The 27849-nt window shown below is 42.4% G+C and overlaps 1 protein-coding gene across 1 annotated transcript in view; it reads left to right on the plus strand.

The window, feature by feature from the left end:
* The window catches only part of GckIII (Germinal centre kinase III), a 313921-nt gene that overhangs the window by 112256 nt on the left and 173816 nt on the right, over positions 1-27849 (plus strand). Inside the window, exon 2 of the mRNA XM_071598003.1 lies at positions 3726-3860. Coding sequence (XP_071454104.1) covers positions 3735-3860 — 126 coding nt within the window. The 5' untranslated portion in view covers positions 3726-3734. The remainder of the gene's footprint in view (positions 1-3725; positions 3861-27849) is intronic.

Genomic DNA, 27849 nt, shown 5'->3' on the forward strand with positions numbered 1-27849 from the left:
TCTTTTGACTGAAAACGACGTGGTTTTTTTGGTCTCGGCTCATTTGGTGAACGCCATTCACTTGCCTGATGTCTGGATTGCGTGTCGTACTCATAAACCCACGTCTCGTCTCCAGTAATGATCCTTTTGATGAATGTGGGATCGGATTCAGCCTCGCAAATCATGTCTTTTGCGACGTCAACACGGTCTCTTTTTTGCATGAAATTGAGGTCTTTTGGCACCAACTTTGCTGCTACACGACGGAAACCCAAATCATTAACCACAATGTCTTGGGCGGATCCATAGGCAATGTTCAAGTCCTCCGCTATTTCTCTGATGGTTAATTTGCGGTTATTGACCAACATTTCTTTTACTTTATCAATTTTTTCACCGACTTTCGATGTCGATGGTCTGCCACTGCGTTCATCATCTTCGATTGACTCACGACCACTTCTGAACCGCTCGTGCCACTGGTAAACGACCGTTTTTTTTAGAGAATCGTTGCCGAAACACTTTTCCAACATTTCCAACGTCCGTGCGCCACTAAATCCGTTTTTTACGCAAAATTTAATACAAGTTCGTTGTTGCAAATTTAAATCCATTTCTGAAATTGTAAAAAATCGCCAACACACACAGAGATAGATGTACTCTTGGCTACGTAACTTTTGCAAATGTCAAGTTATGACACTAAGATTTAAAGGGAATATCAACAACAGATGTACCAATTTAACAAAAAAAAACAGAACTCAAATCGGAACGATGGGAGCGCCACACGGTGGTTATTCCGGGAACTTTTTGATCAAGGTAGTATCTACATCCACCACACAATACCACGCAAACCCTCGCAAGGGCGTGTGGTGGGGTTTTATTAGAACTCCAGCTTTTTTATGTTTAATTATTCACTTAAATAGAAATATGTTTTCACATACGTGTTTTCACATATGTTCAATATGATCAGTTCTACACGTGCAAATGTCATATGCATCATGCTGTTATTAGTGTGTTCTAGTAATGATTGAAGTTTTGCTTTTTGATTTAATAAATTAGGAGGTTTTTTCGACTGATTTTGTTATGATTATGCATCGTGCCAGGGAATAAGTACTTGTACCTGTCAGGGACGTTGTCCATCTCACTTATTTTATCCAAACTGCCCATTTAATGTGGGGTCGTTTCGGTTTCAATAATACTCGGTTTCACAAGCAATTTCGGGTGTTCTGTACCCCACTTTGTCGGATCCCTTATTTTCTCCCATCTGATTCCACCAACGTGCGCTTGTTACGCTTACTTGGGTCTCGTAGAAATTTTTCCATATCAAGTGAAGTTTTCTCCCATTGATCCCAAATATTTGCCGTTCGATTCATAATGCGGCCAAACTAAAACGAAGTGAAACCTATCATGTATTCTCACTTTACGCTTTCGTAAAACACTTCCCTTGAAAGCTAGCTACTTCAACGCTTTAACTTATACGCTAAAATATACTGGGGAAACACATCATTATCCATTCTTTTCATGACCTTGCCACCGGTGTAAATGCGATGCATGCAGTCCCTACATGACCTGATTTTTCTCTTCGCATCGCGTTTGGTGCAGTGTTGGCGATTGGGATGTAGAGTTGTTATGTATAGATTCACATGTTTATCAAGTTTCATTTCGAGGTATCTGGTATGTGCTATGCTGTATATTAGTGTATAAATGTTGACGAGTGCTATCTGTTTCGATGTGAGTTGCTCACTGGTCGCCTCTAGCCGTGCATCGGCCACTTTTTTCACCGTCTGGGCACACGTATGCTATGTCGCCCGTCCACAAATTTCACTAGCGCGTACTGGAGACGAGAGATAAGCTCGACGTTGACTAATTAGTACTGCTGGTGCAATCGCATGAAGCCCCAGATGATCACTCTTAAACTGCCTTTGTCTGTTACGTTCATTCCCATCCATGAAACTTCCGACCGCGGACTGCTCTTTTCAGACATGAAAAAGTGTTTTGAGCGTAGTGTAACTCGTGCCGTCCCTGGAATGTTATTTTGGGATTTGGTAAATATATTATGATATATTTCACACCCCTGTTATTAGGTGTTTAGTGTTCAGCAGTGATTATCGAATGATATCAGTGAGTATATACATCTCTATAGCAATATCACGATTACATTATGAGTCGTTGTACAGAAATATGTTACGAAGATTACTGATGAAGGAATTTGTTATTTATTTAAAATTTTTTCCTTCCTTTTTGAAAAGTATTCGATGCATAACTCTCCCGATGATATCTTCTGGCGTTTTAGACTTTGTGCTCTTGTGGGCTACACCTAGCGGTGTGATGTCGAAACACGCGGGACGGGGAGAACTCTTGTGTGTGGTGGCCATGACGACCCGATTACCGCCTTTGGTGTACTTGGGCTGTGTCGTTAAACGAATCTTGCGAAGCGAACGAGTCATTTCCGCGATCGAATGAATCGAGACCGCCGATTCAAGCTCGACACTTCAATTCAATTCAGGGCCTGCGGAACTGAAAAGTGAGTCACGGCCCTGAATCAAGGGACCACAGAGCACCCAACCATCAACGCCATAAACGCGGGGAAGTGAACGTTGCGGATGAAAGATTCGATTAAATTTTCCGGGTCCATGGTTCGAAATCTCGTCTTTGCGTTTTCTTCTTCTCTTGAGTTGGACGTTGCTTTCATCTGTTTCTTTTCTAACATTCTTCCGAGCAAAAGTACAACGAATGCGCACTCCTAAATGTAAGGATATGGGAATCATTTCCTTTTCAACCGTTTTGGAAAGCACGTGTGTTGGTCATGAGTTATTTTTTAAGGGCTGATGGTGATTTAAGTTATTTGTGTAGATTTACATTTTGCAAAGTTTTGAAAAAAAATATTTGAACTCTTCAACTTTTTATTTCAAGGTTTTATTTTCCTGTTAGCTGATAGGGTAATGAGCGAAATGATCTTTTTTAGTAATTGCCATTGATGCTTAAAATGTTTTCAGCTGTTGAACACGTCAGTTTGCATTGACCTCGTTGATTTACGAGGTTTTTATTACTTTGGTGAGATGGGAGACCATTATTATGGTTTGAATAATCAAAAAATTGATTTAAATGAGTTTGAATCGTATAGAGTTGAGCAGGAAACTGTTGGATAACAGCTTTGGGAGTATTGATACGTAGTCCCGGATATGCTTTTGCCCAGAATTTAATTTTTTTATCAGTGTCCGAGTGCCGTAAATATTTGGTCAACTGTTGAGTTGTCAATGAAAATTTTTACTTGAAATACGAGAAGCATGAATATGGGGTAAGTTCTGAGTTTTATGTGAGGTGAGAATATCCTCTTTTTTCTTCTTGTAAGAAGGAAGTGCCTTTTTGCATCCCGACTTTTAGAAGTTTTTCTCGGCTTGGGTGATTTCTTATCTCTCTTCAGTTGGACGGAAGCTTTAAGTATACGATAGGGTGATTGAAGGGTAAATTATTTTTTTTTTATTTTAAAGAAATTTTTATTTTATTACTTATGCGCGCCTGGCATATTCCACTGAGGAAAGCGTTGAAATGTTTGTTGACCCTCAACATTTCGTCGAGGTTTACTCCGATAAAGATTATTGTTTGGATGTTGGCCTTCGTTATAGGAATCCAACGAGTGGTTTATAATTTTTCTTAAGGAACAACGTTTTATTACTTTTACATTCTTAACGTGTTAATGCTTGTCGAAGTGTTCGAGTGTGTGAATATTATTTCGATTTGTTTTCCTCCCTCTGCAGGTGAGTAAAATGCTGGACACCGACGGTAACGTGGTGATGGGGAACGGGAGGAGGAAGGGTGGGGGGATGACCACGACCACAACACCATCTCTCGGGAATTGCATGAACAACGGCAAGGGATTCATCGGCAAAGTGGTGAGTGAGGCTTCCAATTGTGTCAAAGATACCTGGTATATATCCATGTGCACTGGTATAAAAAGCAATCGTTAATTGTGCCATGCCGCACGCTAAACCAGCGGCCGTTACTTATTTTAAAATACGCAATGTTATGCACGTGCCCTGTCCCACAGTCAGATCTAGCATTCCGTTTTGATGCATCCGCGGTTATGTTTTCAACTTGGTTCGGAGCAGTGCTTGCGGCTGAGAATATTGGGTGATCGGATGAGTTGATGATCGCCAAATCGCATTTTGTTTCCAGATCAGTTGAAAATGTGTCGCTCAATTATTTTTACAAACAAATCTCGTGAAAACACATGATTTACTTTGAGCCTTCGCCATTGCATTTTAATTCACGAAGAAAATTGAGATGCAAATAATTTATTTATGCCATAAAGTACTTGATTTTTGGATAAAATTATTTGCAAATAATTATTCGTTAAACTTGTTATTTTAAAAGATGATGGAAGCGCGAAATATGTTGCTAATACGAGCGCGTATATACCATAATATTACAGTGTATAGGCCATATTTAAGAGCGGAAAATGAACGCAATGAAGAAGTATTGAGTTTATTCATGCATACTCGCACATACATTCTCTTCACGGGGAGCCCTTTCGGCGCAGGCAAAGTCAGAAAAAGTGATCTTAACTTATTCACTGGAGTTTATAATTTTTTTACTGATTTATTCCCTTCGGCTCAATCCTCGCGTACTGCACTCTTCTCTGTCTGATTCTTCCAATGTGTCGTACATGTTCTTTTGTTCCTGATACGTCAAATACCTCATATCTTGAATCTCTTCGACTATAATCACCCATGGGTTTTTCGGAATAAGCATTCCTTCGAGAGAAGTTAAAATTTTTAGTGATTCGACTCTCAGCCAAACTCTAAACATGATCAAACCAGCGAAACACACATTGTTAATGCTCGTCTATAATTAATGAGTGCATCCCGTTCACATTCTATCGTGACCCAATTAGTTAATCCAATCCATGTTCTTCCATAACTCAAGTCTGTTTCTCATACTCTCTCTCCCCTCTTTATCCATAAACACTCTTACCAAGCATCCCATTCCCACCTCATAAGTTCGAACTTAATGCTTATCCTGGCATCCAAGCTTTGCTTACTGACAGTAATATTGGAAGGAGTACATTTGGTGAATGCTCTTTTTTGCTTCTTTGGACAAAGAAATTTGTAATGTATTTCAAATGATACCGTCACCCTTTCTGCCGGCGTTCGCACGCCCTTTGATCATGAGGCACGAGTTTTTTTACGAAACATGGGAAGAATTTTGTGCCCTAAAAACATTTTTTTGACATTCCGAAAAACCTCCTTTTCAAACTTTAGAGCGACGGAATCAGAAAACGCCAAATCACCGCCGGTCACCATCGTAAAAGCGATTTTAGGGACTTCCAAGAATTTTTATACTCTCGTTACGTGTTGGAGTTGTTAAGTTTCCTCCCCGGTCGGCCATTTCACCCGCACCATCGCCCACCGCTCGTCACTCGTCAGTTCCACGCCCTCTTAATTACACCGACTCGAGAGTCTCTCCTCCCTCCGCCCCTCCCCTACCTCTCTCTCCCCCCCTCTTTCTCCTTAAAGGGAAAGTATTGTTTCTCGAGAGGAACACCGGATATTTGAGATCACATTCGCAGCCTGACGTGGCCGGAGAAGTGGAACTGTTTGGTGTCCGTTACTTCGATAGTGATGTCACGAGGGTCGTATGAGCGTTACTTTTGAAGATTCAGGGCTGGAGCAATTCACATTAATAGACGTAAAAACCATTTAAACCATACGTTAATATGTCCTCCAGTCACGTCGGTGTATGTTCCCTAATTGACGCTCTCCCATAATGAGGTGTTGTTTGAACCACTCCTGGAGTGGAATTGCTGGCGAGTCTGACACTACGAGGAAATATGGGAGTTTAGTTGGTAGCGCTGTAGACTGGGCACTTAATATTCACTTGATATGTTCCAATATACTGTAGACTCGATTCTATATAAGATACTGCTCAAAATCTGTCACATTTTTGTGGAGGCTTACACCCCTACTGTACGCAGGGATTCTGAAGGGAAAGAATTAGCGATTTGTGAGAGAAATATTTAGCTGTTGGTTCTGAAAAATGTTCTAATCAATATTTGACTCAATGTTCATAAAATTATCGATACCAGTTTATTTGAAGGCGTTCGAAAGGGCTCGATTTCTTTCATTTTATAAAAGAGGACCATGACCGCTTATGCAGGAACGGACCGAATCACAATTCAGACATGAACCGATAAATAATTGAGATAAGAAAGATTGATTAGACATAATTTCATGTGTTACAAAAAGAAAATAGTAGGCCCTAATTGCTATTTGGCGCAACGAACAGATTCAATTAAGAAAAATGAGTTTAACAAATACTTTCCATTTTCTGGGGAAACGTTTTTCTTTCGATTAATTAAACTGATAAATTGGCATCCTCTCAGATTGGTTTGCGTAATCTTAAAGTTTGGAAACCGATTCTCGCTCACATTTCTCATATTGCTTGGGTTTTTTTTAAATTTTCAGTTATTAAAAAAAAAGAAACTGGCTTCTTCCATACATAACGGCTTTCCAAAATGCTCGACTAAAAACATACACAGCTCTTTCATGTCTAACTGTACGTACCTGTATATGGCGCGGAGAAAAGTTGACCACGTTTACGTCAGTCAACGTTTGGGCTCAATCGTGGTTATATTTTAAAAATTGTAAAATTTAATAAAGATTAAACTCAATTTGACTTGGTGAAAGGTAATTGAACACCCTAGTTTTCTCGAGGTACCGGATTAATTCCCGTGGCCCTAAATCACGTATATTGGTAGACTCGACGAGTGTGATAAAATAAAAGAGAGATATACCAGCGTACCAGACAGGTTCAAGCACATGTTCTTCCCTCGGACGACACACAGTCACAACAAAATCGAATTCTAACCACCGAATATTTCTCTTTAAATATCTAATGGCTTTCTTTTCAACCTAAATGCTTTTTATATCTTTGTATATAATTGTATATATGAATCAATATATATATATATATAATTATATATTGCTACCTTTGTGAACGATCGGCTGATATTAATAATAAGGAAAGGCCGTAAGAGGTCATATGTACGAGTATATGTCGATAATAACTCGCAAAACTGGATAGAGGGAATCCCTAATTAACTTCCTGAAATTATGTCATCTTTTTGTACATTCAGACATTTATGCAAGCCTCTTTACAATTCCTCGACAGAAAAGAAGTATTTTATTTGCTGTCGCAGCCAACGAGTAACCTCTTGGACTATGAAATCATCATTTTCGAAACGTCGGCCGCCCAAATGATTTTTCAGGGCCCCGAAATCACTTGGGGCTGATTGGGGACTGTGGAGCGCTCCCAATGAAATGTTCGTGAAAAATCTCCTGCGTTTGACTTGCCGACGTTTGCGACTTATTTATTGACTTACCCTCGTATATCTAACGAAATACTAAACTATCGCATTTAGTATTTCGGTTACCAAGTGGTCACGGTCAATGAGAAAACTGTAATGTGACTGAAAAGGACATTGGCCAGGGAAGAGGAATGCGTAGGAGCTCTCTGCGATACTCGTTTTCCGGCTTCGTCCGTCGATATATAAGAAATATATATATATATCGTAGTTCTCACATGAATAAGCGTCTTGCTCATAAGTATTCCCTCGGTATTATTTATGCATTCCATTCACGTGAGCACTCCCCTTGTATTTTACTTGAAACGCGTAGTGTGCGCCTTATTTTTCTTCTCTCAAATCCCCGTCCCGAGATGCACTGCGGCGCTTCGTGTCCGTCCACAGATGAACTAATAAGGGAGCGTCCACGTCCCGTCCCCCCCTCTCCGATACATGCATACGTGTATTCTCGGCGGCTCCGAATACCCCCCCTCCCCCTTTCCCAGCGCCCCCCCTTCTAGCCTCTACTTCCGCGTCCTCTCCCGGTCGCAGTCGACTTGCGAACCCGTGAAGTGAAAGTTTCCGCGACTCGGGGAATCTGCAGGTCTCCTCATTGTGCGGGTGGAGGGGCGACGGTGGTGTTAGGTCACTGCGGGCGGAGGATGGGGGTAGGGCGCGCTTTCATCGAGGCGTATCAATTCTCAATGGACGGCGTTCCGCCCGCTTGACGCGTGCGCATTTTTGCATTAATAAATAACCGCCCGTGGCGTCAACCCCCGCATATTCGCACCCCCACGATCGGATGTCCCTTCGGGCGTTTCGATTTCCTGCGGTCGGGGGTGAAGGGAGGGTGGGACACGTGGTCACAGGAGGTACCAACCTAACAGAAAACAACGCGTGAAAAATTATCTGAATAATGAATGATATTTCATGAAATCTGTTAGGTTTGCAATGCAACAATTGCAAACTGTAAAAATCATTTGCTGTGACCGGGATTCGAACCCGGATCCCTCGATGTCCGGCCGAGTGCTTTAGTCAGTTAAGCTATCGAGGCGTTATTTTGGACTGCGAAATTTTGAGGGTATTTAAAGGAACAAGATGTTGTGGAACGAAATATCGTGCATACAATATCACGGGCGTTCGTTGTCGGGCGCCATGCGCCATAGTCCACGAGGTTTGAGCCAACTTTAAACACACTTTCACCTTTGACAAATTACAAGAAACTACGTGAGATGCCGCGACAGTAACTTTTTGACGGAGTCATCCGCTAATATGCATTACAATGCAACAATTAAAGACTGTAAAATCATTCGCCGTGACCGGGATTCGAACCCGGATCCCTCGATGTCCGGCTGAGTGCTTTAGCAAGTTAAGCTATCGAGGCGTCCTCTGACACTCCGCAATTTGATTTTACTTTTGGTTAGGTTTACTAATGATCCAAGCTTTAGTTTTCCAGTTAGCCAAAAGTTTGCAAACAATGCTGAGTGAATGGTAAATTCAGTGCGATTGATCAGGGATAAGAACAAATTTAAATAAAACAAAGGTTATGCGGTTTTCGAGAAAGGGAATGGGTTAGTTAAATATTAAAATGGGAGGTGCTGGGGAACCTATCTTGGTGTTTTAGACCAAAATGCTATAAGTAGTATAAGAAGAATTGCGTGAGGCAAAGAAGCTTTCACGAGGAGGGAATTGATGACAGGGATGTTGAGTTAGTATGTAAAGAAAAGGCTCGTTTAAACTTTGATATGGAGCGTAGTTATGAACGGCGCGGAAACATATTCATTGAATTAGGAAGATATATTAAATTGGAGGCTTTTTGGGTGCATATAATTGTGACAATTGTTTTATCATTTTTTAAAGTCCAATGTAAAGGCCGAAGTGCTGTTAAATAAAATAGAAAATAAATAAATTTGGGTGTGGGGAAGGTGAAGTGGACAGAAAGGAAAAGAAACGAGGAAGTTCTTGGTAATGTGGGCGTGGAGAGGGGATTGTTTGGAGAAATCAAGAGCCAGGAACCAGGAAAGGTAGATTCTGAGCGTTTTAATTGGGAATGGGATGTTGAAGGGTGTGATAGAGGGAAGAACGATCGGTAAAGGAGGAAGGGGGAGGAATAGGATAGGCATGTTGGATGGAATGATGGAAGGGAGGAGGAAGAAATTCGGAATTGAAGAGGGGCTTAATGTAGTGTCCGATGTCAGGTTGTGTTTTTGTTAGTAGTAAGCGTGTTGTTGTACCATTGTATAGGCTGTGTCCATTACCTACCTTAACGCATTAGAATACTAATACTGATAATTCTACTTTCCCATTGTAGGATGTATGCTAAATCCCCCTCTTCCCATTCACCGAATAAAGGTAAAGTTAACCTTGGAAACGTCGGAAGTGAGATGGTAAACCATAGAGGGCTTCATAAACTTACTGCATTGGCTATTGTGTTCACGGCGCACTTATTAGGTGCTTGGGTCGCGTGCCCTTTTTTAGCCGAGGTGAAGTGTTGGCTAGCATAATGGACGTCGTATCCCAAATGGAGAGACTTAAGGAAGTATTGAGGCAACGTTCACCCGAGAGTAAGAGATATGCACCGTGGAATTTTATTTGGGCATAATTGAAATTTTACTAGAATGCAGAGCCAATGGAATCTGGTTGAATTTTTGAAATAATTTCATATTATGGAACCAAAACACTTTTTCGTAATTTATCAAACCAAAAAATATGGAACATTACCTACAAGTATTTTGTTTTCACTATAAATTGTTGTAAATTTGTCAGTTTAAAAAAATATTATATTCAGAATAAATTCTCTCAATTAAATACTCCCTTCTATTTCGGAAACTATTCGGAATATCGCACGCGAGTACGTTAAGTTTTTATACATTGACCTTTAAACTCCCGGAACATTTTACATTCCCCCGTGTGACACCCAACTCCCAGAGCGCCAATTCATACGATGTTATTGTTATTCGCAGTGTGAAAGAAAAGAAGGAAACAGCCGAACATTTGTCATATTGGAGTTTCGTGAGGCTCGCGAAATATTATTTTCAATCTCGTCGGTCATCGCATAGTGTTGAATTTGTAGTATCATTCCGCGCGCATTGGAAAGAGTTTTATACTGTGGCATCGCTGTTTTGTTTCTCTCTTGCGACGTTTCTACGGAAGACGCTCAGAAGTGGATCTGTTTCCCTTTGGCGTGGAAGCATTAGCTGCGTAGAATATGTCCAGACGTGGAAGGTTTGCACAAATTCGCGCGTGCCACGCCAACTTTACATACTCAAATGCAACGGCGGCGGCGGAGGGAAGAGAATTGGAAAGCACGGCGGTTTGTCGATTATCCTTCATTACAATTGGCGAAGCGTTCCAACTGCGAACGTGGGAAGCATCGCCTCAGTTTGTTCCTTTCGTCTTCGCAAAAAAAATCTACGAGAGCTTATTTCATCTTCGATTATTAGCAGTAGTCTACAGGCATTGAATAGGTTTTTGATGGACCCCGTTTCTGCACACTTCTGTAATCTCAAGCTCTGTCTAACATAACCCAAAATAATCTTAAACCCATAGTGTATATTATAATGACTTATTCTTTTAGCTCTGAATACGTACTTCCCAGCTCCCTTAATTTCATCCAAAATGCCTAGCCTTTTCCTGTCTCTGTCTCGCTTCCCCAGCATTCTCCTCTCCATTATACGTAGTTTTCATCCCCCCAATGCCTCTCAATAGTATATCCTGTACCCACATTTCCTGACTCCTATGGATTTCTCCCAACCACCCTCTCTCCTCCCCCCCTACTGTGTCCAGTTTTTCCTCGTTTGTTTTCCTTCCAGTCCATTTTATCGGGATTATGGCTTAAATGTAAGAAGGGACCATTAGGTCTCAATTTCGCCCAAATGAAGACCTGTATCTATCTATATTAAACTCTCTTCTCCATTCCCACTTCTCAAAAGCCACCAAATTGCGCCTGTCCTCTTGCCTCAACGATAATGTTTATGAGGCATAGAAACTAGGTTTCGCATTAAAGTTTTCACCGGTCTTTTCTTGACTGCATCTCTATTTAATGTGCATGCCATCAACTCCCTCCCTCCCGCCTCTTGTGAGAGCTTCTTTCCCTTGGATTTGAGATTCCGTGCTCTATGTTGACTTAAGTATTTTATTTTGAGAGATAATTTTTTTAAGGGAGTAAAGAGGGACACTTTTTGAGCGACTTTTTAAGGCCCACAGTTGAAAGCCTTTCTTGCACGACGTTGGCCTTGGCCTCACGTCTTAAGGTCAGGTTTCAGGTGTCAACTTCAGCTCATGTTATGTCATCTTCAGGCATGTTCATCAATATACTTCGGGTCATTTTGCAAGTTAAAGAAATTCTTCTATTCAATTTTTTTCTTTTCACACCCAATGGATAAATTCCACGAGGTGAAGCCCGAAACATTGACTCTGAATAGCTTTTTTTTTAAATTCAGTCATTTGTTTCCCCGAGTTGGAATTACTAATATGTGTTCTAGCACTATTTCGTATCGTGCGTGAGTTAATTGGGTAGTAACGCGTCATATTTTCTAAAAGAGCCAAAATGCTAATTGCCGTGGTTTATAATGATTTTAGCAAATCTTTCTCGTAGGCGGAATAACCTCTCTGCTTTATTTCTCCACGAATCCTCAATTTTCGTGCATAATTAGTTCACCGTTATTGCAACGACGAGAAATACAATTGTTTTCGTATAACTTTTAATATATTGCTATTTATTTACAACTTACAATTGTAGTATAATCTTCATCATATGTGATATACAAAGGATTACCGAAAATCAATACAACATACAATTACAGACAATCAATACAGCATACAATTACAGACAATCAATACAACATACAATTACAGACAATCAATACAGCATACAATTATAGGCAATCTTTATCATATACCGTAGTGATATGATCTTCATAAAGTACAATAGTAATGTACATTAAAAAAGTTATACTCATCCTGCTAATCCAGTCAGTTCTAGCTTGACATCAGGTGCCACGTAGACAAAAATGAGAGCCACATACGTACTCGTATATCCGATGTCAAGTTTTAATCCAAGCCCTAATCCATTCTGTGTAATGGCAAGTCTTTTATTCTTCCTTTCACAGCATTTACCAACTCTAATATTCTTAAATCTTGAAGGTATTTCATTTCAATTTCAGAACTTAGTATCGAGCATTTATTAAGACTTGGAAATGTTCGGATGGGCGTAACAAATATATTAAAGCATTGCTTCATTTCGACGGAAATAAATAGTAGTGTGTGCATGGCCGTTCTTCATCCGAAACGAATTAAGCTTGTGAAATGGATTTTTAATTTTTTTAATCATTCGAAAAAGAAGTGGGCGAAAAGCAATTAATTCCCTGGAAAAATTCTAATTCTACTCACCAGTGCTCGATTTGGCATTGAATAGCAATTTCAAGTAATTTTGCCCGAGGTTTATGTTGAAATTATTCGCCGTTATGTGTGAACCCTAATATGGGCAATCAGTAAAACTTGAATTATTCCTTTCAGTGGGGAAATATTAATCCGAGGAACTGGAATGTTATGGAAAATCATAGAATAATTTGAAAATTCGAAGCCAGTCCAAGCCCAAAAAAAAAGACGATAATATTGGCTGCCTTACAGAAATGATTCTTCTCTGTTATACCAGGATTGTTCAAAAAGTAACGGGAAGTTTGTAATTTCGCATATTGCATGGTGCACCACGAGTTCTTGCCCTAAGGGCAAGCGATCAATGAAGAGCAATAATTAAAGTTCAACTTCAGTGGTTCATATGTTATTTCTCTTGCAATTAGGCGGCTAGAGCCTTTGGTTTTAATTTTCTTTGGTCTTCCATTCTTTTAAGTGATATAATTGAAATTAAACTTCAGAAAATCCTGTGTTATGTGCAGATAATGCGCTCAAGTCGAGTACTGTTTGAATTGGTCCAGAATGGATATTTATGAATGCGTAAATTCCTCTCGGGTCCTCCACCGGGTTACATCGTCCATATCGGCCGACGTTTCGATGTCCGACTCGGTCATCGTCTTCAGGGCTTCTAAATGCCGTTTGCCTCTTTTTAGCGGGCGACCAAGGGGAAGGCGCCCTGATACGGACCAATCAAATGACACCTGATTGGGGGGGAAAACCATTTATATACGGGAAAAAAGAGGCAAACGGCATTCAGAAGCCCTGAAGACGATGACCGAGTCGGACATCAAAACGTCGGCCAATATGGACGATATAACCCGGTGGAGGACCCGAGAGGAATTTACGCAGCTGATACGCCGGGAAAACACCAAATCTTCTATCATATTTATGAATATTTACCAGAGACTCAATGTCTGGGTTCGTTAGTTCTTGTAGTTCGGGTTTATTGCTAAGAATGGCAGCTTTTGATTTTAATGTAGGCACTCGTTTTTTTACGGGGAGTTTTATATTATGGAAGTAAAAAGAATAAGAATATTTTTGCATTTAGGATATTATGAGTTCTAGTGGAGCTTTATAAACAGCAATCGTACACATTCCTCCGACTTGTCAAATTGGTTTTTTGCCTACTTCCTTTAAATAACCAAATGCCAATCAAGTTTACGGTCTTGGCAGTCACGATCGAATCATAGAGAAATATTGTTTTTTAAACAGCAAAATTAACATTGTGTTCAGTGAACTGTTTTAAATGATAATTACAACTAGAGCTGCCATGACTAACTATATGTACGTAACCAATATATAATAGTATTGTATTGTGAAGACTGAATGTCCATTCAAAAAGGTAGGTGTATCAATTATTTGTGATATTATTCCGGAATCCTTGAGATAAATCCCGGAAGGCTTAGATATTCAGGTTGGTTTATCCTTAGACAGTTGCACTGTCGTTTTAAATAAAAAACGCACGTAACGCGGTCCGCATGTCATTTTCATTTTCAGTCCGAATGGCATATACTCGTGTGCGTTTGTGTGTGTGTTATATATATATATATAACACACACACAAACGCACACGAGTATATGCCATTCGGACTGAAAATGAAAATGACATGCGGACCGCGTTACGTGCGTTTTTTATTGTCCCTAGTTTAATTACATTTAATTCTCTGCTTTTCCCAGTGTTATTATTTGTTTTTCATTTCTTAATAGTATTTTCTCTTGCCTCTGTAATCGCCAGTCTGGTTTGGGGTGCATCCAGCTATGCGTGGCTGTAAGATAATGGGTTTAAAAAAAAAACTATTTTTCAAAAAAGAACAGGTATTGCCCGGTTATCCGATATGCAGGTATGCGTGGCCCGTCATCCGTGAGGGTGCGAGGCTTTCACATTCTGCGGGCTTTCCAGACTACATTTTTCACAGGCGTGCGGGGTTTTTATTTCCCCCCCCTTCTTCCAACCTATTCTTTTCCTTTTTGACGTTTGCTTTGCCCGGCCGTAGCTTATGCTTGCGCCGAGAGCGTGGTGGTGCCTTTGATCGCCAGCGCCATCTGTTGTCGTAAACGCCCCCGATCCCTTTCCCCCCATCCCACGCATTCATTTAATCTTTTACGAGCGCGGAAGAGTCAAAAGGCGGCGAGCGGCTTGAGCAAAAGAACGGCGAAGGCTTACGTCTTGTTTTTTTTTCCTTGTTAAATCATTAATTGCTTTTCCCCGCCGCCCTTTCGCCTTACTCGTGCCTCTCGGGTTTAGTGTTCATATTGTTGCGGGCGCCGCGATTCGGTTTCACGGTTCATGGAAAGGGCTAATTTTCGTCGGAGATGAGTGCGGGGAGGGATTGAGATGGGAGGGTAGAAGCTCTGGAGGCGGCGGTGACTGCCACCGTCCGCCGTGTAGCCGCCGTTAAAATTCGTCGTAAAAAGTACGACAGTATTTGTGTTTCGTTTGTTGGGGGACGGGGGGGGGGGGCAAATGTGATGCCAATGGTTTCTCGGAAACCGTTGAAGTTAGCCAAACTGAAAATACCGATGCAGAAATTCAGTGATTACAACTGAAATGCACCTTCATGTTAATAACTAAGCACATTTTACTCGCCCGCAAATCCGAAGACATCAAATTTTAGTGTCATGGTGAAATATTTATTCCAATAATATTTTTAGTTTTGTAGATATCTGTAGATTTAGGGCATTTGCGAAAAGGTGGTGTGAGGCAACACAAATATAGAGAAACACATAAGGGTAAGGACCTTCACACATGTATTCCACATTTTCGGTGGCACGACCACCTTCCTCTGGGGAAAGAAGGAACTCTATTAGAACTGCTGGATACATTTGGGTGCTCCTCATGTGTTTTTCTATATTTTTCCTGGCCAACACCATCTCGCTCTTTCGTTTGAATAATTATTCACATCTACGTCTTGCGTCGTGGCACCATTTCTCCCCTCGCGAAGAAAAATTCAAAACTGTTGCGACTTCAATCGCTAGCATCATCTCCATGGGTAATGTGGGAATGCCTGAGCGTTTTTACGTGAAACGACGATATTACATGGTTGCGTGGAATATTGGTTTTAAAGTACAGGGGCATTCCTTTCCTTGGAGAAATTATTTTTCCCTGTAGTTTCTCTTACCTGCCACATGAGGGCAAGATAAAGAAAGCTTACATAAAATGGCGAGAGAACCAGAAGGAAAAAGCGCATTAATTAAAACCTCCAACGCATAAAACTCTCTCCCGAGTTGTTTTGGTGAAACATGACCAACATCATGGTGTTACCCGACTATGGTGCATATCCGCCTTAAGTTGAACTCGCTAAACTTACGAGAGGTTCATAGTTGTTGGTGATCGACCGAAACATACTTTAAAATATGTAGAATGCCTGAAATGAGGGGATGGAACTTACTTGTATTCCATGGGTTACTATGGTGCTTATTTACTTGCTAGATTTGGGAAATATTTTGAGCACCGCATGAATAAATCAGAGAATAATGAGAAAATAGGAGATATGATAGATTTCGTTTTCCCCGCTCAATTCAATGTCACACCAATAACACTAGCTACACGTTGTATCTTTCCGCATTCCTGGGTTCTTCCTCTATTATCCCATGGTTCGCGTTCCAACACCCCCTGCCACTTGCCGAAGTGTTTCCGCGAGATTGGATTCCTTGCCATGGGAAGTCTTGCAATTTCTCCGTCTCGCCTCTCACCGCCCAGCGTTCAACGAATGCGTTCGACGCGGCGGTCGTTGGGCCAATCAGCAGAAGGGACCTCGACAAATGCCTGCGCTGCGGCGTCGAGGACCTCCCGCCGTTGTCCGATGCGCAGGCGCGCTCGAAATGAAACCGAAGCGATCCCCTGGTGAGAAGCGTGATGAGAAGAGTGACGTCACGGCCACGCTCCAATAGCCACCAGCTGGCATTCGTGACGCAACTGGCAACTCAATCTGGCGCATTTGGTGTAACTCTATTTCCGTCCCTCCTCCAGGGACGAATAGATATGTACGTATTAGTATATTCGTCGCATTTATTTTCAGAATGCCGTGTATATATGTCGCGATAAGTGGTCCATAGATAGGTAAGGCTCGCCGATAGATAGTGGCGTCATTGCGTTGCGAATCGTTGGCCCTTTTTTCCAATTTTATTGTTCTTAGTCTGCGTATGAGATCCGAAGTAATCTTTTTAGAGGCTGTATTCCTTGCTCCAACATTACTTTCAGCGAATTTTATTGAGATATGTTGCTGGGGATGTTTGCATTGTGCTGAATGTCGACAAACCACTGCTGGATGTTGTTGGATAGCGGAAAACTAATATTTTTTTATTTAAAATGGGACATTCACGGGTGAATGTTGAAATATTCACCACGAGGCGTTGGTTTATTTCGAATTTCATAAAAATCATAAAGATCATAACATCTTACGCATCATTCAAGTGAATTCAATGAAAGTTGTGTTTGCCCTGAATTAGCCAAGCGTATTGATGAGAGTTGTCCAGTGCTTCAACCATGGTGGCTCGAAGTGGATGTCAATATTAGCCCGTGAATGTTCCATCTTGATACATTTCTATTAATTTTCAAACTTTCTACGCGAATGATGATTACTGACATGCGCTAATTTTTATCCTAAAGGAGGTACTACAGGTTTCTATGAAATGATATTTACCTCCTATTATCTTAAGGTTTATTCCCTTTACGTAATCTTCCGGGCTAGACTATCAGGACAGCAGCAGTAGTAGTGGTAGAAGTATTTAGGGGAGGCGACCGACAGTTGAGGTCATTTGCACCATAGGGGATGGGCAGGAAAGGATGAAGGATGGAGAGAAACCCGGCGTCGGCATTAGCCTACTCATTACGAAAGGCGCCAAGGGGTCCGCAGTTTAACGCCCAATTCGACGGACACGGCGCACTCACTCTTAAGTGCCCTCCACAATGCACTTCAAGTAGGGATCGGAATACCTCTGAAAAATGTCTGTTGCCGGTGGGATTCGAACCCGGGCCTTCTGGGTGGAAATCCAGTACGTTAGCCACCGCACGACTCCGATCCTCCTTTCAGGACGAAAAATATCCGTAAATCTCATAATACACATTACAACGAACCCTGCTTACTCTCTGCCCCCCTTGATTCCATCCAAAATGCCTTTTCCTCTCTCTACCTCGCTCTCCCTAGCAATCTTCCCCCCCCCCCAATCACCACCTTCTTCAGCATCCCATCGCCCCTAACAACATATCTCCCGCTCCATCCCCTTGTCGTGCCCTCTTCGAATTTCTCCCACCATCCCTCCCCGACCATGCCTACAACTTCATCGTTTGCTATCTCTTCCTTCCATTTTATTTTTTCCCTTCACCGCCGCGTGGAGGATGAAATTTAAAAGTTTCGTGAAAGAGGACCAAAAGTCGTTTCAGTACTTTCACGACCTCACTCCCGGAACGTTATTTTTAACCGCATTTCATTTATTTGAGCACCCGAAGTTTTTTCCTGGGTTAGTTTTTCGGTTTTTTTTCTCTCTCTCTCTCTCTTTTTAGAAAGTAAGGAGAGCCGAAGTGAAGACAAACTGTGTGTGTAAGGCATGCTAGGAATTCGAAAAATCCCGAAAAAGTGGGTGGATGTGCTATTAAAGAAGAAATTATCTCTTGGGAACCGTGGCAGAGGGTAGAGGAAGAGGATATTTCGGTTCGGAACATTCGGTGTGGAGCAGCGCTAAGGAAACTCGGCCCGTCGAACGAATCGCGGGGAAATGCTCGAGTGGGAAGGCTACAAGAGAGAAGGTGTCAATTCGCATTGGTGAGAAGTGGACTTCAATGCGCGTGCAACCTTTCTAGGGCCTAATTTTCTTTACTTACTGAGGAAAACGGCCCGTTTCTTGGAAAAGGAACTTGTAAAGGAACGGATAGCGTCACGTAATTACAGAGTGGCGAGCCCTAGTCGGAAACCAGTGAAAGCGCGAGTCGTTCATGCAACACTTAAATTATTAGGTAAATATGTAAAAGTCATGAGGGTATAAAAGGAAACTTTGCACTTGCACATAAAGTTTCTTTTTCTACCCTCATCATGAATAAATTATGTGATTTCATTGAAACTTGATTTCGATAGGACCCGAGTTTCGACGTTTAACGTCATCTTCAGGTCAGGTCGTATCGAAATAAATTTTCAGTGGAATCACAAAGTTACTATTTGTCATTTTCAATATGAATCGATTCCATAAGGTTACGCCGGAAACCATCAATTATGACGGATTTCCACAAAGTTAAGCCTAAAACTGTTATGTTTATGTAAAAGTCATTTGAGTTGAACGCTGACTTTATTAGGAGAATTATTCGGAGAATAATTCGAGCCTCGCATTTCACTTGAAGGCGAGACCAAAATGGGAAGTTTAAATGGGAAAATTAAGTGGCAAAGAGTCCGATTATGTGAGAAATCCTCACTCCCATTGACGACAACAGTAGAAGAAATCACATCTTGCTATTGAAACGCCCCAAAATAAAATGGTGTGAATTACAAATTATCACAGATTACCTCAATGGCTGGTTCACTCTCCCGTGGTGGGTTGAGGGGCCTAGTTTGAAGAGTGAGGAATTGAAGAGGAATTTTGGATGATATTGAAGATATTGAAAAATTCGCGAAGCTGAAGAATGAAATAGTGTTAGGCCAATTTTATGATTTTGTGACATTTCACGAATTCGCGACGTTTTGTAATGTATTGCGGGGTTCAAGACCTGCTTGTAATCTACATCTACATGCCCCGCGAACAAGCAAAAAGGTATGTGGCAGGAGGTGCAAGCACCAGGTGGAAAGAGTAAGTTACAGGGTCTCACCCAAAAGTGGTAGGACTGATTTTCTCTGGCGCGAACGGAGCGGTGAAGGGGGGTCTGCCTGGCGGGATAAGGTGGAGGGGGCTCTTAGCAACAGACCGACACCAACCTCAGTCGCCTGCGGGCTGTCGTTGAGTGAGGACACCGTTTTTAGTGAAGCAAGTTTTTTGTCCGCGTCGAAAAACAAAATGAATCTGAATTTAGAGCAACGTTATTCCGTGAAGTTTTGTGCGAAACTCGGGAAGACGGCAACTGAGACCCTCGATATGATCAAGTAGGCTTATGGGGACACTGCCTTAAGCCGTTCTACAGTATTTGAGGGGCACAAGTTGTTTAAAGAGGGTAGGGAGCTCGTTGAAGACGACCATCGCTCCGGACGGCCGTCGACGGCAAGAACCGACACGAGTGTGTACTGAGTGAGGACACTGCTGAACACAGACCGACGCTTAACCAGTGAAGAAATTGCAGACCATTGGGTCTGTCTGCATCCAACGTCCAACGCATTATTTCACAGGATTTGGCCATGCGCAAGGTGTGCGCCAAGATGGTGCCGAAAATTCTGCCATGGCGCGCTCGTCAGACAGCTCCTTGCCAAATACGGCGTTGCCACGTTGCCGCACCTGCCCTATTCTCCCGATCTGGCACCACCGGACTTCTTCTTCTTCCCCCTGATGAAAAGACAGCTCAAGGGACGACGTTTTGACTCGATAAAGGCCGTTCAAGAGGCTTCGACGAGGGTCATCAACGGCATCCCCAAAGAAATTTCCAGCGGGCGTACGGGGAATGGGAGCAACGTTATACTAAGTGTGTAGCAGCTCAAGGAGCTTACTTGGAAGATTATTAAGTCGATGTAAGTATATCGTCAATAAAATTCTTGTAAAAAAAATCAGTCCTACCACTTTTGGGTGCGCCCCTGTACGTGGGAGAGGAAGGGAAAAGGGAAAATATATTGAGTAAAAAATCTCAAATAACATGAAAATTTGTATGCATGCTGGAGGAATTCCTAATTCAAAACACGATTTCACCTGTTTAATGAGAAAGAAATCCCCAAGTATTTAGCAAGATCTGCTATGGTCAGCACTTACCCTCGATTTCATAGTGTACGTCCTGCTCATTACTTCATCTACATCTACCCAGCAATTAGTGGATTGATGTTGTTAATGATCTTCCCCCCTCCCGCCCTTGTCGACAGGAATAGCACCAGGTTTTCTCATTGACGGCTGGGATCATGGATGATGATAACTTGCGGCGAGTATAAATACGATGAAGTGTGACGAAGGCGCTATTTTCTGCATCCGTGCGGGGAGAGGCGCCAGCCATTATTAAACGTCTAAAAAAAAAAGTTTATTTTTGGATCAACCAAAGTGACTTTTGATAAACAGAATTGATGTTTGAAGTTCGCCTTACGTCACGTTATTCATAAGAACCTTTCTCCTCGTGAAAAACAAGCCTTCTGTCGGTCGCCGATGAGTGACGTCCGCGGTGGAACAGCTGAAAAATTATTTTAAGCACTCGAACACCAAAATTGATGCTGAATCTCTCCTCGTTATTCGTCAAACCATTTGTCAAAAAAGATTCCTGAGTGACAAATAATAATGTGCGAGGGTAGGCTGAAATCTAATGCCCGCATGCTTGTAGACCACAAACGAAATGACCTACAGAAGGACTCGTGGTGGCATGTGGAAGTAACATTCCCCCTCAACACGCATGCGCAGGTTTGAGGCCATTGCATTCTTCCGGTGTATTTTGAGAAGTCGAAGTATGGAGACGCGTTCCAGTGCTTTGTCAACGCTAGTTAAACATCGTGCTAAGCAAGTGGAAAAGACCTTGTCCACCACTTCAGGTCACTTTCGAGGGAAAGGCAATAGAATTCAACGCTTAGAAATAACTAATCCATCGATAATATCCCGATGATAAGGTGTCAGTGCACAGAACTAGTAAATTCGGCTGCTAAACAAGATGGTTAGCCCGTTAGGTTAACAGTTATGTGCTGCAGCTATTCTGCATTAAATTTACATAGTATTTTCACGTTTCCATTGTTAGAAAGAAGTGTTTGGTTAAGCGATTATGTGTGTGTGAATGGGCATTTCGACGTGGTTATTCCCGCGGACGGTAGCCTGCTTGACCGCCGCTCATTCAAGGATCGAATCGTCCCCGAGGGGAAATCCTTTGGTGCACAGGACAAGTTTCGGCGTATCAGCAAACACGATGTTATCAGACCCCCCCCCCTTGTCCGATCTTTTCGTCATTGGTTTGGGGTAGTTTTCATTTAGCTGTATGTATTATTTATGGAATAAACCTTACGACTCCATTTGCCCCAAATGAATGGTAGTCCCACTTATCCGGAGTGGATTTTTAATGGATCTAAAAATGTAAATTCAGGTACTCATTCTTTCATCGCAAGATACGTAATCATATACCACTCCCACTTTCCAATTACGAAAAGCAAAATTTAAAACATTAATCGAAGAAACCCATTATTATTGCATGATGTAAATAGGAATGTGTGTGTGTGTATTTTTGCGTGTTTTTATGCATTTGCAAATACATATTCACGTGAATATTTGATCAAAAAAATGCTGGTGTCGTCACACACCCCGACGCACACTCTTTCCGTGGATTGCGGGGAATTATGGAAATTTAAATGAAAAAATCAATCGTGCGACTTTGTAGTCTTAAGAAGCACTTCCAAGGCACTGCTCTAGAACTTAATCATTTTCAGTTCCGCACGTCATCTTGGAGTCTTATAAAATACCCATTTCCTTCCTTCGTCTCCCTGGTTTCTCGGCGTTCCCCATTCTATCACGGTCTTCAGTATCCCATTACCTCTTAATATCCCTCCCATCCACTTTTCCCGCATTCTTCGAAATTTTTCCATTAACGTCCCCCCCTCAGCATACCCTCACTCACTCTTCCTCGTTTGTCTTCCTCTCCATGCGTCGCATTTTATTTTTTAATATATTTTTCTTGTTTTCCTTTCGCCATAAAATGTGCAAATCTGGAAGGCTAGGCTGAAAATCAGGCGATTCGTTTTAAGTATCCACAGATTGTCTTGGGTTGCTCAAATATGCGGGAAAGCTACAAAAAAATATGGCTTCGTAAAACGTAGAAGGGTTTTGAAATTTAGTGAACGCTGCGATTTTTCTCTCGTGAGAATCCTTTTAAAATGCGCCTGATGCGTATTCGATGGATAAAAACGTTGTAAACTGGTTTCAACAATATGGTTCAGGAATCCATATCTGTAGACAAACTTTCATGGTAATATGAAAGGGGTCACCGCAGTGGTTGCAGGTGTCAAGGCATTTAGACAAATTATTTATATTATTATTAGGTAATCTACCGGTTAAGGTAGGTTTTTGGATGGACACAATTACCAAATAAATGTTTTGTGACTCCTAGCAAAACGTCTACATCAGGTCCCTCTTCATCTCTAAGTATTTCCTTCCCCCTCCATCCCTATCCTGTTCCATCCCTTTCCTCGTTTGCCTAACAGTCTCCCCTCTATTACAGTCTTCAACATCCCACTGCCGGTTAATACCCCCTTCATCCACTTTGCCTGCCTCCATAGGATTGACTTCTCCCAGCAAACCCCTCTCTTCGCCCACCATACCAAGTACTTCCTCATTTGTTTTCTTCTCTGTCCATTTCACCTTCTCCATTCTTCTCCACACCCACATTTCAAAAGCCTCCAATCTACGTCTATCCTCCTGCTTCAATGACCACGTTTCCGCACCGTACATAGCTACGCTCCATATCAAAGTTTTTACGAGTCTTTTCTTAATATCCTTACTCAACGTCCCTGTCATCAACTCCCTCCTCCTTGTGAAAGCCTCTTTGCCTAGCGCAATTCTTCTCCTTACGTCCCTACTACTTTGACCATGTTGGTCCATAGCACTTACAAGATACGTAAACTGTTCTACCATGTTCAACCGTCATGCCACAAATGTGGAGATGGTTGTTAATAGTAGAATGATTGAAAATAAAATTCTACAAGACTTTTACCTTCGCTGAAATCATCCAGAGATGTTTCAGTTAATCTATACCCTCTTTCATGAGTATGTCATGTAATGAGCAAATCAAAAAACAGTCATGGATGGAAAGTCACCCCTTGGAATACTAGTATTAAACTCGACTTCTCTTTTGTCAAGCAAATGAGTAGTTGCTCGTTTGCGAAGTGATTGTCGCTATTAGCAATTGGGAGCGGAACGTCCAGGACGCTGGAGGGAAGGGAAACAAATTTTATAATTATGAGGGAAAATGAAATCGCGATTCTTCTTTTATTTTACTGGTCGTCATTATGAAAAGAGAAAACGGAAACTGAGGGCAACGAAGGCAATTAGCCAACTGTATGAGATAGAATTTTTTCTTCTTGGTAAAAATTGTGTCTGCGGAATATTTGTACGAAATTAAAATTGTTGTTGTTTCAATAAGGTTTTCTCCATCAAGTTAATATTATTTGTTCGCAGTAATTCATAATTTATTGTATGTTGCTGTTTGTTTTTAATTTGTAAAAAAGAATATTCTAAATAATTATAAAAATAATATCCTGGCGACATTCGATTTCATTACAGTGTTTCTCTATTTTTGATTTCATGATATAAAAACCATAAACACAGTAATCAACCCGAAGGTCGGTTTGGTAGGTGATGGTAGAGTTCACCCAGTACTAAGCCCTACACGGCGTGTGAAATTCACACATCAGGGTAGGGGGGCAAGTTCCTTTCCCTGTACCGGTTATGGTTTCCCAGGAAGATCTGGTCCCCAAAAAATCACACAGCTTGGGTGGAGCTGCAGTTGAACTGTGTTGGGGAAGTTTTTCTTTGTAATTTCCAAGCATATTTTTTCCGGCACGTTCTCTAATTTTTCTACTCTTGGTGCATTAATGAAATGTATTTTATCGATCGTGATCGGCTATTGGTTTCCCCCCAGGTTGGAGACGCATTGACCGGATTACAATATACGCATGGCATGTGATTGGGGTTGCACAATCCCGAGATGATGGAAAGGATTTCCTAATTGTCTTGAGTGACACTGCTATTTACGCTCCTTCCTGTGTTTACCGAAGGCGCATGTAGGGAGGGAGGGAGGGAGGGCGATGGGGTGCACGACCTCCCTTTGAATGTTGAAACATGCACTTTTTAAAGTGTTCAAGCAGAACTAGAGTCTGTGATGCAGTTATTTTTGTATTTGGAAGCGTGTGCACCCTCAATCCCTACATGTTGTAAACCATAATGGTCGTGTGCGCAATGTATATGCATAACTAATGCGTTGTGTGATTTTATTTTATTTTATGAGTGAATGAAAGTGGATCGCAAATTCACTTAGTGTGGCAGAAGCCACCGCAATTCAGTCGCTTTCGCAACGAAACAAAATTGGAGGGAACTGTTACGGGAAGGGATGATGTTGATGGATGTCCCCGAGTGCGGTTTTATTTACGGAAGGAATTTCTTAAATATATTTACAGTTCAATTGACTTTTTTATCCCCCCTCCCCGTAGATATATTATCCAAGAAAAGAGACGATGGAATGATGAGAAGTGATAATGAAACCTAAAATAGGCTTTTGGGATGCAGCATCTGTATCCCGGAAGAGAAGTTGCAGGTATTCGGTTCATCTAAACCAGTATTTCCCGCGACGCATCTCCGCGTGCCAGACAAGGAAAGTGATGGTTTCAAAGATGTGCCCCAGACAGTATGAGGAAAATAAAGTCTTTGATGATAGGCTGTGCTTGAGCATATTTTGACGGCGATACTGCGGCCACTGTGCGATACTGCTGAGGACGTATATAGTATGTCGTATAAATACGCCTCTGCTGTGCTTCCACGAATTTAGCATATTCCGTTCCAACTTTTCGGTGCTGTAATGCTAATTCTTCATGCCGAGACTTAATATTAAGTAATGAATAATTCTGTAATTAATATCTAGGAAGTGAAAGAAAATAGTTGGCATGTTCACATGTTCAGGTCAGACTCGCCATAAGTTGACACTTTCACATTCCCAACATTCGCAGTAGTGCTCGCACGCAGTGTTGCACTAGTGGTATTTTATATAATGGAATATTACACAAAATTCGAACTCCCCACCCTTCGATGGGCGTCGCCAAATTACAAGACCACACCATGCGGGATAACACAGGCACACTTTTATCATATTTTTTTTCATTTCATTTTTTCATTTACCCATATTTCCCGTATTGTACCCACCACCAACCCCGTTGATGTGCGTTCCCTAACCGCTTACACTTTCCCTCACCCAGGAGAAGGTGATCCCCCTTTCACTCCTGCCTGCCCTCGCATCGCATCCAAGTGACCATACTTCCGCCCCACCATATTTCCCCCAGGCAGGGGAATAATAAAAACACACGAGGGAAGGGGAGGAATTTGCCGTCGCGTGCGCTCGCCTGCCATGTTGCCGGAGGAATCATAAAGGCTGGTCCTCCGGTGTGGAGGGGGGGGGGTGGCCGATTCGATTGTCGGAAGGGGGAGGTGGGGTGGGCGCGTAACTCGCTTTTATGCTCGCTGGGAAGCGCCGGAGGGAGGAGGGTCGGTAGATGGCCGGAAGGGAGGGCCAGACCCTCGTCAAAGGGAGGCGAGCAGCGAGTCTTCGTGCATTTTTCATTCCGGGGCGGGAAAAGGGAGCCTTTCCCTCCGCCAAGTGGCCCGTAACAGTTTTACACCGGCGAGAGGTTTGTGCGGTGTCACATAACACATAAGCAGCATGGCATCCGCCAGGGTTTTGCTCCCTAAAAAAAAACAATGCTCCTGGAAACTTCCTTGAAGAGAAGGAAAAACTTGGACTTCGTTCGCAATCTCAAAAAATTTTAAATAGGGTATGGCTTGCATTTTTCTCCGGCAGCAATACTTACAAGTATTCTTGGTAGAACTAGGGTAACGGCCGGGAGGGAGTAGATTGTAGGAGAAAGTAGATTGGTTTCACGAGTAACAGAAGAGTAAGTTTTGTGTAAGTTTTAGGGAGACTAAAGAAATGGATACCAAGCATATTGATTGGCACTGTGATGTTGAAGAGTGTGATGGAGGGGTAAATGTTAGTTAAAGAAGAAAGGGGAAGTAATAGGATAGGGATGTTGGACGGAATGAAGGGAGGAAAGAAGTACTCAGAGATGAAGACAGGCTCTGTTGTAGAGTAGGATGTTGGGTTGTGTTTTTTATAGGAGAGACAAGCTGTTAATTTGTTAGCTGTGTCCATCCAAAATCTACCTTTACCGGTAGACAACAAATAATATAGGAGTGTGACCTGAAGTAGGCCTGAGAGAAAGGTCGAATGCTTACGACTAAACTTGTAGTCTGTAATTGAGTGCTCTTTTACGGGTCTTCTATCTTCGAAAAAGGACGCTTTTGAACACAGAGAAAGGACCCTCACGTAGTTAGTTTTGACGTTTCGACGACACGGCCGCCAACATCACAATCTGATGCGTTTGAGCGTTACCCAGAAAAGTTACTACAAAATAAAATCCACCGTTCCACCCGACCACACACACCACACAATAACAAGACCACATCTGACGCAGGACTCAACTTTTGCACCACCTATTTCCCCGGATCACACAGACTGAAAACCCTCCTTAAAGAACTGTTTCCAATTTTACATGACAGTGATGCGACCTCATCCTTACTACCCCAATGCCCATCTATCGCATACAGACGACCCGCCAATCTCAAAAACCTTCTGAGATCCACCAACCCTTTGGCGCCCCCCCCGTGACAAATTTCCTTTTTCGATGCTTTTTTTTGCAATGCCTCCTCGGTGTAAATCATTCAATGTAATAAATGTGAAATCATCTCTCAGATCAACTGCGAGGAGGGGTAGGCGTGGTGATCAGGGCGCTGACTCTGGTTGGAGAAGACGTCACGGAGTGTGTTCTAATCTTCTGATCCGCGAAATCGCGCGCGTTCCATCGGTAGATTGTCGGGGGCGGTGTCCCAATCCTCCTCGTCCCCCCCCCTCTCTCTCTCCCCCCCCTTTCTTCCGTCCCTCGCCTCCCGATCGGGTCGTCTTATCTCGGGACGATCAGTCTCCCATCCACCTTCTGCTCGTTGGTCACCCTCTCTCGGTTACAATGCCGTCCACGGCGACGACTCTGGACGCGGCTGGGCCGGCCCACTCCGGGACCAGGCCCCGACTCAGGGCCAGCCACAGCTTCAGCGAGGGCTCGTCCCAGACCGGCGAGGGCCGGTCCCTCCTCCCACGTGACTCCATGACTCTCGAAGCCCGGCGCCCAGCAGTCCTCAGGTCTTCTTCGTACGAGGTGAGACCTGCGAAGCCCAGGGACACGTCCGGAGATGCTTTCTGTTGGCAAAGTTTTTTTTCCACCTCGA

This window comes from Hetaerina americana, unplaced genomic scaffold (assembly GCF_022747635.1).
Source record: "Hetaerina americana unplaced genomic scaffold, ioHetAmer1.1.p SCAF_9, whole genome shotgun sequence".
Classification (NCBI taxonomy): Eukaryota; Metazoa; Arthropoda; class Insecta; order Odonata; family Calopterygidae; genus Hetaerina; species Hetaerina americana.